Source organism: Patagioenas fasciata, chromosome 2, assembly GCF_037038585.1.
Source record: "Patagioenas fasciata isolate bPatFas1 chromosome 2, bPatFas1.hap1, whole genome shotgun sequence".
Lineage (NCBI taxonomy): Eukaryota > Metazoa > Chordata > Aves > Columbiformes > Columbidae > Patagioenas > Patagioenas fasciata.
This window is the reverse complement of record NC_092521.1, coordinates 62,303,768-62,322,897: the sequence shown is the minus strand read 5'-3', so window position 1 is coordinate 62,322,897 and position 19,130 is coordinate 62,303,768. Positions and strand designations below refer to the sequence as shown.

General features: G+C 36.4%; 1 protein-coding gene across 1 annotated transcript in view; it reads right to left on the bottom strand.

Annotated features, from left to right (window-relative positions):
• Window positions 1-19,130, bottom strand: part of ZNF407 (zinc finger protein 407) — a 347,047-nt gene that overhangs the window by 303,367 nt on the left and 24,550 nt on the right. The window contains exons 2-3 of the mRNA XM_071804301.1: window positions 13,172-17,983; window positions 7,292-7,406 (exon numbers count right to left, since the gene is read on the bottom strand). Coding sequence (XP_071660402.1) covers window positions 7,292-7,406; window positions 13,172-17,948 — 4,892 coding nt within the window. The 5' untranslated portion in view covers window positions 17,949-17,983. The remainder of the gene's footprint in view (window positions 1-7,291; window positions 7,407-13,171; window positions 17,984-19,130) is intronic.

The following is a 19,130-nucleotide window of genomic DNA, read 5'->3' as shown; positions in this document are numbered from 1 at the left end:
CCAGTAAACGCAATTACCAGTCAGTACAGTGCAAACAGGAGGAAAAATCACTGGAAAGAAAAACAAAGTTAAGGTTTTTAAACAGACAATTTAAATGTGAAAGATGATGCGGATGCATTTCACGATGCATCCTCCAAGATGCTGGAATATTCCAGTGAATTGAGCAGTAACTGCTACTTCATGCTAATACATTTGATGCAAGTAAAATTGGATGCAAAAAAAATAAAAACACAGATGCCCCAATAGATTGATCCAGCAGTCAACTTTTATAGATTAAATTTGGTTAAAACTGAGGGAGTTTCAACAACTTACAGTTAAAAGGTATAAAACATAAATCAGAGTCTATTATTTCCATTTTTGGGTAACGACCTGCTTCTCTTATCAAACCCTATACTACTAGGGAAGAGATACTGATCGATAAAGATTAGGCTCAGCTATTTATCCCCCAAATTTTAAAGTTACTAAAAGCACCGAAGAAAATCAAAGCTGAATCAGAAGCTTGGTGCAATTTCCACACATAAATTATTAAAACCAAAAATAAAGCAAACGTAAACCCTCCAAATTCTGGGTGCAAGTCCAAACCATGCAATTTAAGCCTATCAACAAAACAACTCAACCAAAACTTTAATCAGGCAAACATCTCTACCTGTCAATATGAACCACCAGCACTGACAACTCTCAGACTCCAGTCTTCTCATGGTAACCAAAACCAAGTCAACTTTTTTGCCATCTCCTTCTACCAACAGAAGGCAATTTTAAATAATATCTTTGTCAACGCTTAGGCCAGTCATTTGGAACCATGGATAATAAGGACAGAAGTCTCTTTTTCAGTAGTTATAGTGCATTTTAAGACTGTTGCTTGCCCTAGCACTGACTGCTAAACCCCAATTTTTGTACCATCAGCCTGTTTCCCATTAGTTCAAACTCCTGCCTTCTCCAGAAGGCTCAAACCCTCCCCATGTGCACACAGAAGGCTCTTGCTCTTGGAGGACACATTCAGTATCAGAACAATGTACAGTAAAGTAAGAAATTAAAAATGCACATGCCACACGTATCATTGTCACACCACTGTGCATCTTGCTAATTACCATTTGGAAGTGCACTGAATTGGATTGCATGCAGCACAGCGATTAGTCTGGATCACTATAGAATCATAGAATCATTCTGGTTGGAAGAGACCCTCAGGATCATCAAGTCCAACCATAATCTAACCTAACTCTAGCACTAAACCATGTCTGTAAGAACCTCATCTAAACACCCTTTAAACCCCTTCAGGGATGGTGACTCCACCACTTCCCTGTGCAGCCTGTTCCAGTGCCTGACAACCTGTTCTGTGAATATCCAATATGAACCTCCCTTGGCACAACTTGAGGCCATTTCCTTTTGTCCTGTCACTTGCTACTCAGAAGAGACCAACACCCTCCACACTACAACCTCCTTTCAGGTAGTTGTAGACAGCGATAAGGTCTCCCCTCAGTCTCCTTTTCTGAATTCAAATACAAACATACACTCTCACGAGTAGGTCCCTTGGATACCTTGTCTCTTCAGCAAACACAACTAAATCACTATTATCCAATTTAGCACACGAATTGCTAAAAGCACATTTTATTAAGTCAAAAAGTTTGTCTTGACTTTTCTGTATCAATGTTACCACCAGTCTCCAACAGCAGGCCCCTTCCACCGCCTGCACCAGCGTCTCCCCCTCACTGGCTTCAACTCCAGCCAGCTCCCCGGCAGACTGACAGGCCAAGGGAGCCTCGCACAACACACCACAGGATCCCCACCAGCTGGTCAAAGATGCAGGGAGCTTTTCTGAATAAAACTAAATTGCTTCCATTTTGAGTACTTTTCTTAAATTGTAAAACTAGAGAGTATGGACTGAAGGTCAGGTTTGCAAATCTAATAAAATGATAGATAACTGAACAAAAATTGGCAAGATAATAAAACACATATGTTACCTTACTCCACATATTTTTCTAGTATTTCCCCATTAATTTGTTTAAAAGCGCGTGCAAGATTGGAAAGCTGTTCTGTAGGTTCACCTCATTTTCTCTACTTAAGTAAATGTAGACCCAAGTGTCTGATAGGACCAAATAGCAAAAAGCAGATAGAGAAATTCAGAATATCTGGATCTGCAACAGTCATTTCACACGCACTTATCTCTGATCTAAACAGCTGAACCAAATACATATTTATTGTTTGGACACATCTGTAGGTATGATGTGTGTAATTAACTGTTCATTCAAAAATGCAATTTCATGATGCATTTGATGATTTAGGTATACAACAGTTTTAGTTCTCAGAGCTGACTAAAAATAGTGATTTTAATTTATTCCTGCTGCCTACAATTACCCACAACCATGTATTTTTAAATATTTCCAGCCTATAAAAATTACTAATTTTTGCCACTTGTGTTTATCTGCATTTAGACTTTGATTTGGATAAATTAAGCTCTCAAGTGTTCCTTGCTTTATGAAACTCCGCATGTTGTACACTTCAACACAAATAAATGACTTCTACCATTAGAGGTTTAAATAATGTAATGTATTTCATGCTCAGCCTGAAGCTGGATTCCAATGAAGTTGCTAATGCACGTAATGATTAAGTGTAACTCAAATACTAACTGTGTTGTTGAAAACATGACAGGCAATAATTTGGTCTATTATATTCTGCCATTTAATTGCCTAGTACAGACATTCTCTGACACGTTATGAAGCAATGATTTACAATTATTCAAGCTGCAAAGGTCAGAAAGTGACATTATAATCATCTACACAGAGATCCCTTCTAATGCACAAAAACTAGGTAATACCGCACAAAAATAGTTTTACTAGAGTAACAACTTTCTATTTAAGATTTCCCAAACTGCACAAGTATAAATAATTAATTTACATTACAGTACATTAAGGCATCCTTGAAAATATAATGTTTTTCCTGCTCCTACCAATACATTTATGAATAACTCTTTTTTGCTTGCTAAAAGCAATCTGAAGAGCAGGCTTTCACTAAAAGTAGACTGACATTAAGAGAAATCAGTTAAAAAAATCTGAAAATCTAAAAGATTTTTTAGAACACAACACACAGGAGCACAGCCAATTTTTTTTGATGCAGCTGTTCAAAGCACATTCTTATCTATAAAGTACAAAGATCTATTAGCCACTATATTCAATATAGGCAAGTATTTTTCTTTAGACATTCTCAAAGCAACCAGTGTCATTAAACTACTGAACCTTATACATATTAAGATCTCAGAAATATTCTTAGTATTAACAGCAGCAGCCAAAGTGAAGTTATTTCTATGCTTGGGACATTATAACTCTCCTCCAAGCTTGTTTATATGAGGCTTTAAAAAAATAACTGAATTTAGCAAAACACTTGTTTAGCAGAACATCTCATAACATTTCCAGAATTAACTGAGAAAATGAGTTTCAAAGTAAATCGACAACTGAGGAGCAGTAAGTAAAAAATATTAATACCTCAATCCACCAAAAAGACCAAAACAAAGCAAAAAAAACCCACCACGAACAAACAAAAAACTCACAGGAAAGAACTACTTCGGCAAAACAGAGAACAAAAAGATTTCCACTCCCATCCAAACTTCTTTGTGAACAAAAATACTTATTTTTGTTCCTTAGAACACTTGACTGCTATATATGGAACAATCATAATAAAGACATTGCTACTAATGTCCTTTCAATTTTTAGGAAGGTAGTAAAAAATGTTTATGTGCGTGTTTTACATATTGAAAATTTTCCTCAAGATCCAAACCTACCTTATACCCATCTTCCTCAGTAGAAGTCATAAATGAGAGAAAAAAAAAGAAAGAAGCAGCCACTCTTACTTGAAACATGTAACTACATCCCCAAAAATTCTGTTTCTGAAAGCAAAGGCAAGCAAAAGGCAAAGGAATGTAGATGCATTTTTAAATCCAACATCGCCTATAAATTCTGTTCAAAATCTCAAGTACAGAACAATGCATTTTTCATGTTCTACCTGAGGCATAAAATTTGAAAAGTACATGATAAGCCTTTGCAATGCATTTCACCAGGCAAATAAAGGAAAAATTTTCAATGCTGGGCAACCAAGATCTGCTCATCTAACCCAGGGCATCAGCCAATTTCAGAGCCAGACTTTCAAAAATTAAATTCAAATATGCAGCAGTTTGCTGCCCGCAGAAAATAGATACTACCTCTGAAATAATGGCATATATTTTACAGCCATGGGTATGGAAAAGAAAACAATTAACACACATCTGCGATAAGGAAATGAGTAGCAGACGGTTTATTCCAAATGTTAAAACATTAGCAGTGTCCAATTTCTGTGTCATGTAGTTTCTGCTGTGCAGCTGAAGAAAAACAAACCCTGAACTTCAATTAAAGAAAAATAAAACAACATAGCAAAATTGCTGCCTTTTTCAACAACTAACTGAATTATATATTGTGTACTTTGTATCATGTAAATATGAGGAACATTTGGAAAAGTGAGACATAGCAAACCCTTCCTAAAACAACACCACAGATACAGCTTTTTGTCTTTTTTTTTCTTTTAAAGGCAAATATTTCCAGAGAATTATTGTCTAAAAAAAAAAAAAATAGTATTTTGAGACCACACTACACCACGACATTGCACTGACATTTCACCTTTAAAAAGTGCCCAAGCAGATTCAAAAGCTTTTGAAATACAATTTATCCTCGCAACTAGCAGAGTGCTTATTATTATGAATCTAAAAGTCAGAGGATAGAATATTAACTACTGTAGAAAAGAAAACATAGTGCAAGACCTTCTGTTTGTGACAAAATTACAGAGTTAATGTTCCTGAAAGATCACTTCACCTTTTAAAGCACGATTTTTAAAAAGGTAGAATTTATAGCAATTAAAGCTAATGAAGAAATGCAGCATGAGCTGCTTATGTTCAGGAACTAATAGGTCCACTGAGCATTTCTAAGATTATTTAGCCATCAATGATAATGAATTGACATTGTCAGTGGTGTTAATGTACCAATGCTCTATAGTGCCACTAATCCGATAGCCAATCCTAGCCATTTTATTTTTTTTATGTTGCTACTTTATTTTTTTAACCTACGCACTACCCAGTCCTTTCAATTAAAACAGCAGAAATACAGGACAGGCTATTACACTTTCTTTTCTTCCACATTTAAGGATGGCATGTTCATTATTTGGACTGCAGTTCAAACTGCTCTGGTCATTCCTTGTCTTCAAATCCTGCTCAATTCCTCAGGACTGTTAGCTACAGTGCAAAAATGTCTTTTCCAATTAAATCACTGTTAATGTATAATTCTTAAAATACATTTTTGGTGCACATTAAGTAAAATGTGATGATTCTTTAAACAAGTATATAAATCAGATTTTTGTGAGCACAGGGTATTGTGGTTTATTTCTCTTCAGCTGATTGTTTTGTCACACCTAAATAGCAAAGTTTCAGGTTGTTGATGAAAATTAGCTATACAACACCACACAGAAATGGAAAATGAGTACCTGCTTGGCTACCAGGTATGACATGTCAGCAACATATAGTAAGCAATCAGCTCAGAAAAGCGACTAACATTCAAGTCCACAGTTTAAATCATTCAAACCTTTTTTTTCACTCTCTCTCTTGCATAACCATCGTGGATTGCAACTGAGATCTGTGTAATTCTGAGGAAGTTTCTAAGAGTATGTCAATCCTGAAAGGATGTGTTTTTGAAAAAACAAGGAATGGTGCCTAATCCTTATCATTTTAATTCTCTTCTTATAAAAGATACAGTATTAACTATTTTTAATTTTTTTTAACTTTTCCTCTCATGATAACGTAGTTAATATTTTTCACTTTAAGTTAAAAGAGAATTGAATAAAGAACCATTGTCAAGTTTGTTGACAGCTTCTGAAGAACAGAGTTTAGTCTTAGCTAAACAGTTTCGTGGATCTGTAGTTGTTAATTACCTTCAGTGCCAAACTTGCAGCAATTCATATAGCAGAGATAGTAAATAAGATTTTCCAAACAACATAAAATAGCCTACCATGCAGTATGTTCATTTAAACATGCTGCAAAATGAAGAGTGCCACAAGTTATTCTACTACTCATAGTCAATGGACTTAAGAATTAGGTTTATGCATTTTTCTTTCTTTCTTCAAGAAGTCAGCAATTAATTTTCTTAAGTGAGTAAAAACATCCAAAGTAACTCATAATGCTGAATGCAAAATTATTTAAAAAACAGAGAGATTAATCGGTGAAAATCACTCAGCTGTGTCTTCAGCTGAAGATTCACTTGTCCTTTGAAACGTGTAACTCACTTTGTCCTGCAGCAGATCGGCACAGTAAGGCTAAAAAACCCTCTCCTGCTGAATATTATCGCCAACATCACACTGCACCATTCATGTGTGCACTGCATCATCTAAACGAACCTGTGCTGTTCTACACATTAGCCATAAGACTGCTATAGCAGGTTACATAGGTTTGAGTAAAATGTTTTTATATGATGCATATATATTAGTTACTTTCTCCAGTATAATAACATTAAAATATATTTTTAATCAGAACTAGGGTATTAAAATCCAACTTTGAATGTCCTACGATGTACCATATATGCCGTGGCATTTTAAAACCTTTTAAACATTTCTGCTAAATTAATTAGTTTTGCATTAAGGAACCTCAATGCCTCCTATTAAATGCAACACATTTGAAGGACAATTAAATGTTATGAACGATCCTTCTGAGGAAATAACGATTAAGTAAAAAAGAAAACCAAGATTTTTTGGGTAACAAACAAGAACACAAGCATACATAAAAGACTTCGATTTATTTTTGAAGTCTTATGCCTGCAATATTTTCGATCCGTTTGTTTGAAAAATCAGTCTTCTGTTTTGTTTTCATAAAGAATGAAAAGTCTAATGGAGTCCAGAAATCTGTTAATGGTACTAAAATTATAACAGTATAGCAAAAGAAAAAACCCCACACAGTAAAGTCTATATTATATATTTTTTATGTCTTTAAATGGAATTTACAGTTCTCCCTGGCAATGTGAATGAACATCCTATAATTTAGTCAATTTACAGATTACAGGTTCAAATTGACCTTGTAGCCCATAAAATTGCTCATCTTCAGTGCAGGATTAGAAGTGGGAAAAGAATGTCATAACTGTATTTAAGGAATTTACCATAACAATGGAAAGGAGGATATGCATGCATAATTTTAGCCACTCTTGCTCACATCACAGTTTTCAACTCTGAAACAATGCATATCCTGCACTCTCCTCCTGGTTAACCGTGGTGGAGACTGTTTCAATTTACTCACCCACAGACATGACACTTGTATTCCCTCATCCCAAGGTGCCTCTTGACATGGTTTCTGGCATCTCCGAGCTGAGCTGTTGCAAAGTGGCATATCTTGCACTTGAATGGCTTTGATCCTAAGTAAAATTTAGCATAAGATATGAGTTGAATTACAATAATATATCACCCACGGTTAAAGAAATAAAAAATCCTGGGAAAAAATAACCTTTAAAAAAGCCTATCCCACATTCAACCTATATGAGCTTCTCACTTAACAAAAAAAGTATCTTGTACATAGATTTATAACTCCCAGGACACAGACAGTATACACAATACATTGCTCATTAAAGTATCCTTAAGTTCAAGATCACGACAACTACTCTCTTAATAATAAATTTTTTTTTTTAATTAAAAAAACCCACAAAATATTAAAATGAGAAAATATACTGCGTAGATAACCTTTCAACAAGACAGCAGAAGTTGTTTTACACCTTTTCCTATCTTCAAATGCTGAAATTCAAGTAATGGTCCTAAAGTGGTTTGATATCGGTGTAAACTGCAAAATGTACTTGTTTTCTAAGCAAATATATTTAAAGTAATTTTACAAGTCTTCCGACTTTGAATAGATTTCACATTAGCATTGGTATTTCAGATTTGTTCTGTCACACACAGAAAATGATTCATCACCTAGCTATTGTAATGACATGCAATGTATGAATATACAGTGGATAAAATATTATGCCTTTATGACTGTTTTATGGTCAAGAATTTATGATTATTCTGCAAACCAGAAGTATTGACATTTTGGCTATTATTTATTTCAAGAACAAACTTTAATATTAAATGTCTGCTGCAGACCAAAGAACTCTGAAATTATTTCTCCAAGGAAGAAATACCAGTCTGTTTCTTACATCACATCAGTTCAGCAAAAAGCCAAATTATTTGTCCGTCTTAATTAAGAGGTATCCTCCACAGAGGATGGAAAAATTATTTATCTTTTTACTAAAATAGTTAAACCGGGCACGTGTCAGTCACCATGTTATTATGCAGCAACACCTTTCTAAAGCGTGCTGTAGCACTTTCCAATTTTCTGTCCACTAAATCCTTAAATCAATAAATCAAAATCGGTTAAAAGTAAGTACAATATGGTCAGAGTTTCCATATTATGTTTAGCATAGGTTTTGTAAAGTACTTCTTCCAATACAGTTAAGCATAATGTGAAATATGTGAACTTTAATAAATATACATAAAGAGCTCTGATAAGAAAAATGTTGCACTATATCATACTTGATCAATGAACCTTTTTGCTTTGCCCTTGAAAACAGAATATCCTCCGAGAATCCATTGGTGAAACTGAGGATCTTAGTAAAAATTTTCAGAGTCTTAAATTTCAATTTAATTCCCAAAAGCTGACGAAAAATGAAGCATTTAATTTTAATCTTCTAACTGAAATAAAAAAGTCAACAGTACTAAGCACGGGCAGACAAGGTTGAATATTTCACAGTTCAATGACAATGAAGCCAGATCTCTTAATACTTCCATTTCTACTGTTGGAAGTAGATGTAAAATATATTTAGCACCTGAATGGTTATATCTAGTCAGCTTTATATGTTTAAATGTCAAAAGCAGGTTGAGACTGCAGCTAACAGCAATCACATTCTATCAATCACACTGAAAAACCCCAGTTTATTTAAATGATCCTGATAAAACTAAATTAATCATTAATTTGGTGACATTTCAAATCAACACTGCATTCTGTAAAGAGATCCATGCAAATAAAAAAAAAAGTCTATCTTTGCATTAAATAGAAGAGTGTTAAAAGTTGATTTTTTAACTTATGATCTGAAAGACTAATTGCACAATTAATACCATCAAGGCCACAGTTGGAGAGGATTTTTTTTAATCTGTTGGTGTTTATACTGTTCTTTTTTGTCACAGAAGTCAAATACCATGTGGATTCAATCCTGTGTTCCCTTAGTTTCTCTCCTACTGATTAAATTGTAAATTTGTTCCTCATTCTGTTACTGCGGGTGTACCACAGGGCTTCCATACAAGACCTTTGCTGTTTTCCATTTACATTACTCCTTTGTGAAAAACTCGAGTTCAGACCAATCGTAGCTACTGCGTGCTGACAATACAGAAATACATTATTCTGTTGACTGCTCTCATCCAAAAATCACTGAGGCCTTGGAGTTTTTTATTTCTCAGATCCAGACTGGATATCTGTTAACATCTCCATTTAACTGCCATGAAAATTCAAGTGCTGGCAGGCTCCAGTCAGCGCTTATCACCTGAAACAAAAGCAGGGCATCTCCTTTCTAGGTTGCTGGTGCCAAATTTGTTCCACTGTGTTCTTGGATGGAACAACCCAAAATTTTATGCATAAGATGAAGACATTACACTAAGAGTTAAAATAATGGGGTAAAAACTCTGTATTTACTAGAAGGCTATCTGAAACAGGGTTGAAGCAATTAACCATTTCTTAGCCATACTTATCAGAAACTTCAATGGTTCTTGTATGCTGTGTTGAATGTGATACTATTGTTTGCAGAAAAATGAGAAAAATACTTTCAATATAGCATGTTTCCAATCAAATTTCTTTAAAAAAAAAATCCACATAATTACTTTACCCACAAGTTATGGCATGGAAACAAAGCGTCTATTTTCTGATGGTAACAGTAAACAGTAAGGCTCTTAACAAATGAATTGGTTAAAAAAAAAAAGGAAGTAGACTAAATGCAAGAGTTCAGGTCAGACCGACACAAACTGTGCTACTGTTTTACAGAGAAGACTGGAGTTCATAGTCCTTACTTTACATTAACACAACAGAGACCCAGAACAGTACGAAGAATTCACTGCCTCAGGTTTAAGGCAGCCAAAGGCAACACCATCTGCACCTGCAGGCCTGGCTATGTCCCCAGCTCAGGCCTGATGCGAAATACACAGAGTCGCATGAAACACCATCGTACCATTTCCTCCTGTGTTTCGGACACGAGGAGTAAGATGCCACGCTTAGTTGGGCAAACCTGCCATTAACTGAGAAATCTGATGAGAAACAAAACAAAGATGATGTGGTTGCAGGTGATTTTTCCTCAGATGGTGATTGTTAATTAAGTTTACGGGACCTGCATCGATTGCGAACTAAAAAGTCTTCCACCTCTACTACTCCTTTTATTTTTCTTTACATTTCCTCATTTTCACTTGTCAACATGTGATGGACTTACTTGTTATCTCCTCTCCAGCAAAGCTTCACTTTCATTTGCAATGTGAAAATCTCCTACATTATTTAATGGTATTTTGAAACATTATTTTTCTATTAATGGAAATTGTTAGTTATCTATTTCTACAACTTCCCTCCCCCCCAACCATCACCAATTACTCAATTAAAAAAAAAAGACAGGAGTTGGATATGGTTTCATATACATACATATATAAACATATATATATATATATGTACAGCTGGATGCTGAGAAAGATTTTTTTTTAAAAAGCACATAATCCAAACAATAAATGGGAAAATGTGCAGCTCTGCTCCTATTAGGTACCTGGTGTTACTCTAGGACAGATGGGACACTGGAAACACTGTACTTTGCCTCACCAATGTTATAAACCTGTGTATGTACAGTTGGTGGAGAAGGTCAGTTCCCTTTGCCACCACTCCTGATAACCCAAAAATATTTGTTTCTTTATTCGACTGCATCCACTGTGGTACAGATTGGGAAAAAAGTTCTATAAGACACAAAGGAAAGCAGAGATATGAAAACAGGAATTGGAAAAGAAAGCCTTCTTCCCATTAACTATTAATAAAAGTCTCTGCATTACTATTTATGTGAATTAGCAGAACATGGAAAAGCATTTCATTTACAGGTGCCGTGAGAAGGAGGGCAGATAAAACTCTATTTGTAACTCTTCTATACCTCCTCCACAAGCACACTCAAAAAATTACTTGCAAAATGAAACATATTCTTTTACTCCTTTGCATATTTAGGGCCATGCAAAAGCACAATAAAAATATACTTCATGATAAGACCTACACACAAGATGTTAAAAAGTACACTAACTTTTACTAAATGTTACAATCAATGATGTAACTTATGTAAGTAGGGTTGCTTTGTCATATATTGATAGTTACCTCACTTTCACATCCACATTAACTTGATTTTAAATGCAATTAATACATATAGTCAAGGAAGACTAATGGACTACATTCTGCACTTAACCTGGTGGACATTTTCAAATGGCACAAGTGACCAGTGCAAACCTATTTTGCATTGTAAACGACTAAATAAATCTTAATGGATTAAGAATGATCAGCTATCAACACACAAGGGAAATTAAGTGCTGAAATGCCTACATTGATTATTTTAAATTATTAGCCTTACTCTGTTCTTGAATTTGTATGCTTTTAGTGAGCTTTAACACATTTACAAGACTTATTGACTATAATTACAAGAGAATTCAAGTAATGGACACATCAATTATAAGCAACATGTCTTGACCAGACAGTTGCATAAAGAATTCTAAAGAGAGCTCCATTAGCATCCTCCCCCTTAGTTTTATTCAGTTTTATCTGCCGTAAGAGGGCATATTAAGGGCTTATACAGCTGTTCTGACCATGTGAACATGAGCGTCCCTCTAAAGACTTAACACGGCATTTAAAGTTGGATATTAGCTGAAGCAATACAGATAACTACGTTATTGACAGGACAGAAGTAATGCTGAAAGTATTAAGCGTGTGAGTTATTGGTATACACAAATACTGCAGTTATAGTAAAATACTTTGAAAGGTTTGAAATACAATGTCTGTGTTCTGCAAGATGAATTTTAAACTTTGTTGTCCAGTCACGCCCTTGCCTTTTCATAAAAAACCTTACAGAACTATTTTAGGGTTATGCCAGGAATTACCATTCTTCTATGTTTCTTTTTCTCTTACCTTTTTGTTCTCTTCCTTGTAACCATGCACTAAGTTTCAAATACTGCATGAATTTAAACTATAGCTTCCATAATAAGCCATTATTTTAAAGTACAGTAAAATAAACCTTACAGTTTTAATGAAAATATGTTCATTGAAATGTGAATTTATTATTCAAATCCACTCATAAATTCAACCATGGAGACACCACTTGTCTAAGCAGAGCTCAGTGATTTAGAAAAGCTGTCTATTTAAAATAAAGAATGTATGGCAGGTTTATAGAAACATCACAGTGAATTTTTACATAAATTTAGAACTGCAGCTTATGCATTTTTCTACAAAAATGTTTTTAAATTTTCCACTTAAAATTAAACATAAAAATGAATTGAAAGTGTGATCAGCACAGAAAGCAAACCAAATGCTACATCCCTGTGCATCACATCAGCCTTACACACTACCTTCCAAAAAGGCTGACCAATTCCAATTCCCATAACTTATTTCTACAAAAACATCTTGATGCTTCTCATTGGTATTTATTTAGGAATGATGTAATATCAAATGTCTATCCTGAAGCATTACCTAATGCTGAAAGTGTAACTGAATTGAAATGAAATAAACAATTTGGATATTAAGCAACTAAAGGAAGAGGAAGTTAGAAAGAACAGCTAATTTTTCTCTCAAACCACCCCTGCTTCTTTGTATAAATTTAAGAACTAATTAATGGTTACTGTCTAGATTAAAGGGAAGGAAATCTCTCAATATGAAACAAAAAGCAAAGGGTGACTGTGCTTAAAACGTTGTTACATTTTCTGCCTTTGATCACTGTATTTCCATACCCCTTTAGGTGATTTTTAGTTTCACCAGGGGCTCATCAGGTGATCCGAATGCCAGTTTGTAAGAAATGTTAAAGAGATTAACAAGCAGAGAAAGACCAAGGGTATAATTCACTCCGTTTGAAAGAGACCACTTGCAAAGAGAGTGTTTCCATACCTGTATGGGTACGGATGTGAGCTAGGAAGGCCATGGAATTGCTACTTCTACACATCTTCCCACAATACTTGCAGACGTTGCCTTGGTTCTCCTCCCTCTCCCTGTTTATTTGCTCTGTGTCTTCCACAATGTACTTATTCACTTCCCGCAACAGCTCTTCGTGTTGCTCTTTGATGTGGAGGAACAAGCTCTGCTCCGAATCGAAGGGCTCCGTGCACTTGACGCACTTGAAGGTGGCACCTCCTTCAGGCAGTTCCTCCACGCTCGCCTGCTCGTTCCGCATGTGCCCGGCACTGGCCAAGTGCTGGTGAAGGTTGCTCTCTGTGTAAAATGACTTTCCACAGAGTAAACAGTGAAAATGTTTCTCTTTTGAAGGATGTTTCATGGCTATGTGAACATTTAGTCCGCTCAAACCATCTGCTAGAAAACCACAGTCATCGCAGCGAATCCGTGTTGATTCCCCGAGGGAAATTCCTTCTGACTTCTTCTTTTTCCCACCGCTTGGTGAAGGGTCTGCTTTCACTGGGAGCTCACCAGCTTTCACTCCACCTGACATCTGTCCTTCAGCTGAATGCTCAGTGGCCTCCCCATCTTGATGGCTTTTTAACCTCACTATAGAAGAATCAAACTTGCCAAAATTTTGCATTGCCTTTCCTTTATCATCAGCACTGATAACTGTTCCTAAAGCCTCATTACTACTTTCTTGCATGCCCTCAGCTGTTGAGCCATCTGCCTCCCAAACATTGTTATTTATAGTCACTTCTGCTTCACGTTGTGCTTCCATAAGGGCTTCTTCCTCCTCCCCAGTAGGATCCTCTTTGAAGCTTCTGTCACCCTCCAAACTACGTATATTTTGTACCATTTCTCCAGTGTTCCCAGAAAAATTGGACTGCTCTACTGCACTACTTGTTTCTGGAAGAGTCAGCATAAGTGGGTTATTGTTTTTCAGTGATATTTCTTTGAGAACATCTGTGTTTCTAGACTCTACTTCAAGGTTTTCTCTATTTGTTTCTACGCTTTCCTCACCTTCTCCTGAATTCAGGTTTGTGCTGCTTGATCTGCTTTGATTCTCTGCAGTGCAATAACCATCTGAGTTGAGCAGCTCCTGACCATGCCTACATTTCTGCAATTCGGAAATATCTGTTTCTTTAAATGGTACTTCCTTGTCAAGTTTAACTTTATTGTTCTGAGGAGTTTGCTGGAATCCTTCACAAAAAAGGTCTTCTCCATTTTTAGACTCCTCTTCAAGTTCACCTTCTACGGCATTTTGGGAACTGCTGCCTTGAGGCATTCCTGGCGATGCATTTTCATCTAAAACAGTACACCCAGTTAAGCTTTTACTCATGTGATCACCTTCTGCCATACTATTGGCACATTTTGGTTCACCTAAACCAGTTTTCGATTCTCCTGCACCATGGTGGTGCTCCTCTTGAGACAAAGCAGTGCTAGTGATATTTGCTGTGTTTGCTTCCTCCCCAGAAGAATAAACATAAGATTCTCTTCTAATTTTATGTTTCTCTGTTGCTGCATGCCTAATCATCTCTCTGCGAGTAACAGCGTAGTAGTCACAAGCCATGCAGTAGTATTCAAATTGTTTTGTATGTTTTCGCTTCACATGCAGCTCTAGAGAAGAAGAAGAATGAGCAATGAAGCTGCAGTGTACACACTTGTTGTCATTTGCACCCGTTGCTCTTCTCTGGAAGCATGGGTCACTGTCTGGAGTAACCCTTGCTGGTTCCAGAAATATACGTTGGTTTACATTTAATGGATTGCTAGTATGCTCCAAATCTGGCAGCCTACTGGCATTTGCAACTTTTAGCTCAGCATCTCCTTGCTCAACTTCCTGATTGTCTAAGGCAGAATTTTCCAAATCTGATGACTGACTACCATCCTCAACGTGTTCATACAAGGCAGTCATGGGGCTGTTAACCTTCTTGCTCACGGATTCAAAATTACCTCCTTCAGGGCTAACAATGATCTCTGAGTTCTGTTTTCCACATCCTTCTATTTCAACACGACTTTTGTGTTTTTTGGTTGCACAATGGCGTTCCATATCTCCTTTGGTTACAGTGTAATAATTGCAAACTTTACACAAATAGCTGTACTGATGACTGTGCTTTCGTCTGATGTGAACAGACAAATTTGTAACGCTGGAAGCCAAAAGACCACAATGGGTACATGTCCTAGAAAGAGTGCCTTTGCGTTTCCCTCTTTTGGATGCATTAGCTAAATCAAATTCATTTTCACCAATCCTTTGCTCAAGTGGAATTAATTCCTTATTTCTTGATAGGTTTTCCATGGAAGAGGATGAAACATGTATAATTTCTCTATCTAACTCTGTATTCCCACTCCCAGAAATGGAAGGATCCACCACTGTTTTAATGCCACCAACACCAACACAAACCTTTTCAATACATTCTTCAAAACGTAGTCCAATGTTGTTTTTCCTGGCATTTTCAAGGTGCTTGCTTCTTTTGATATGCTTCTCCATTCCTTCCTTACTCAGTGAGTAGAGATTACATGCTTTGCAAAGGAAGTGATGTTCCTGTGCATGTCGGAGTTTGATGTGCCTTGTAAGAACCGTGGAAGATCTTGTCTTATAAAAACACTTTTTACATTGAAATTGGGTTTTATTCAGAACAGAATGCTTTAGTTCACTTCTATGATTTACAAAGGAAGGGTCTGTAGCTTTTGCTTTCATTGATACTTCCATTTCCTTTGCAAGATTTTGGCTCTTGTTTGATACTGTGTCAGCATAAGTTACCACTTGCAAGGTCTGATCACAGTTACTCAATGGAGTAGCTTGCTGAAATAATGAACCTTCATGTTTCTCATCTTTTTGATGATTTATCAGCTCTTCTTCCATTTGAAAAAAAAGAAAGCAAGTTGGACAACTATGGGACATACTATGTGCCTCACTCATATGGCTTTGAAGGCTGGTCACGTTCAAGCCAGTAAAGGAACAGAGTTGACAATTAAAGCTACAGCCACCCATCTGGTGTTTGCTGTCCTGACAGTGTTGTTTCATGTCTTCCCTGACTCCAGAGGAATAACTACACATCTGACAATGAAACTGAATCCTTTTTGTATGAAACTCTGCAAGATGAATTTCCAAACTTTTTCTGTTCTGAAAAACATGACCACAATCGGTGCAAGTATGAACACCATCATCAGCAGTAAGTTGAAAGTCAGAAGCTTTAGTGTCTGTAGTGCTGGAGGAAAGAGTATTTGGCTTATCTTCAGCACGATCTTGAATTTCTGAAGTAGTATTACAACTACTTTTAGTATCTGTTTCTAATTCTGTATGTGACATAGGGCTTGAATCACCAGGTTTAAGCTGTGTGCTGGAGACACGCCTTATGTGTACTCTTTGAGTTTCAGACTTCCTTCTCTTACTGTTACCCAGGAAATTGTATCTTCTTTTAACCTGCCTTTTTAATCTAAAAGACCTACTCTGTCCAAATAAAGACCTTAACAAGACAACATTTCTTTTGTAGTCTGGTCGATTGAATGTCCTTGCTATGTTCAAACTGCTAACTAGCTTTTTGGTGGTTGGAGGGAGTTCTGTTTTCTGCAAGATATTTTCTGAGGGTCCTGGTATTTCTAGTTTTTCAGTATGGACTTCATAATTTCCTTCTACAGTGGAAGAAAGCAAAGTTTCTTCTGACGTGGTCACGTTTTTTTCAGTGGGAACATTTAAAGATGGCATCACTTCATCAAGTGCGGTGCCATCATTTTGTTGAGATAAGCTTACTTTTGAGCCTTTCAGCGCACTGCAGACACTTAATTCTTCTGCATCAGTAGTTCTTGCTCTTAATTTACTGGTCCCAGGTTTTGCTCTGACATTCCTCTCTTTAGTTGTGGTAGATCGTTGTTTTTTAAAGGATTTTTTTGTCAATATCTGTACAAATCCTCCCCGTGCAGCAAGATTCTGGCGTCGAAGGTGCGTCTTGCCAAGGAAATGAGAATTTACGAGATTTTCCTCAGCACTCTGAAAACCACAAAGATCACAACAAAATATCTTGGATTTCTCATGATCTTGCTTAACATGCATGTGTAAAGCTGAACTACATTCAGCTGTGCAACTACAGTGAGGGCACATTTGCTCTTTGGATTGTTTAGAGGGGCTTTCTCGTTTATGTTTTTCCATATCAGAGCAGGAAGGTAAACACTGATCACTCATTTTGCCTTTAAGATCCTTGTCTATGTTTTCAACTGTATAGCCAACACTGATTTTTTCTGAAGAAGATAACTTGTCTGGAACAGCAGCTGGCACATCTTGTGAATGTTTATTTTCCTTGTGAATTTTCAATATGGTACCATCAGCACATTTGAAATTGCAATGTAGGCACAGGAAATCTGAATTAAATATGTCATCCCCAAGACGACTGGCATCTCCTTCTTTCTTTACAGCTCCGGTCACTCTACTACCTGCTTCTCCAGCTATCACACTGTGCAGTTTCCTTTCACTGTCTTTCATGTCTTCTGAAGAAATCCGCCTTCTTTTTCTGGAGATATTTTCAGGTTTGTCTGGTACAACGACATCCAGGTTTGGTGATCCTGACAGTGCTCTTTTGTTTGTGCCATTCTCTTTTCTTTTCTTTTCAAGGTCCCTGAACACTACATCTGATATAAGCTTTGTTTTCTGCTCAGATGAAGAGTCACATCCAGCATTTTCTCCTGATGTATTTCTCCAGGATTCTTCTGTCAACTCAGTTTGTAAACTCTCATCAACATCATCCCTCTTCTTATTTTCCTCCCCATCCATTCTTAACATTGATAGTATAAATTGTAGATCATTTGGCTTAGTACCTACAAAACAAGAGAGTTATTATTAGCCTTTTTTTCTACAACCAAAAGTTAAAAACTCAAGTAAAAAAAAAAAAAGCAATCTAGCAGATCAAAATCATGGCAGGAAGACAGACACAGTGGAAGATACAAGGCTGCATTTTTGGCATGGTGTCTAAACTCATACTATCTAAATATCAAACCAACTTTTAGGCAGTGTTTACAGTGCTCTCACTGTGATGAGCACTATGTGAGTGAGCACTCAGCTTCAATAGTTTTTGTGTAATCAAGTAATTTTCTACAGGCTTAAACTTGGGCAGACAAGCCTAACCTTTGTTTCTGGGAGCATTTTTAGGACAGAAAACACTAACAGCTTTCAGGGAACTGGCCATGGCATGTTCAGCTTTTCCTGAACTAGAAATCCAGGTTCTTGAATTCAAAAAAATCCAAGGAGGAAATGATCATGACTGCAACGACAAGCATAACAAAGCCAACATAAATGTTAAACATTGTAAGTATTAAGTTTTCCTTCCTTCCTCTGCTTAAATTACCTGCTAAAGAGGAAAAACACAAATAGAGCCATTCTCTAAAAGAATATGCTGCAAGTATAGTTCCCCATTCCTAAAACATCCTCTAAAACTTAATTTCCCAATTGGGGGACAGGAGGAGGTGGAGAAGAAAACACAAAGGCATGAAGCAGGTGTATAGAGAAAGACAGCATCTTTGAACCCCAGCACAAACTCTAACCATCCAAATCCAGTTACCAAAAGCTTTTGCTCAACTGCCCAGTGTGACCTCCCTGCTCCTCAAAAGATGTCACCACTAGAAAACTGATGCTACCAACACGTTAGAGGGTTGAGGGTGGGAAATCAAATCATGACATTTATTACCTTTTCATTTTGATATGAAGCAATTGAGAATTGAGAATACATTTCATTTTAGCAGATTATTAAATACTAAATGTTTATCTATGTGCTTTACACCGTGATTTAAACATCAATTTTCTGCAGATGCAAGTATCCAGTTGTTGGGGTTTTTTTTGGTTATCCATTGAATGAGGCCATGACCACAATTGTAAGTATCCTGACAAGTTTAAGTAATTGCAATGTTGATACAGACAATGTAGGGTACAAAAAACTACTCAAGTACATGCTTAAAAAAAATTATGGTT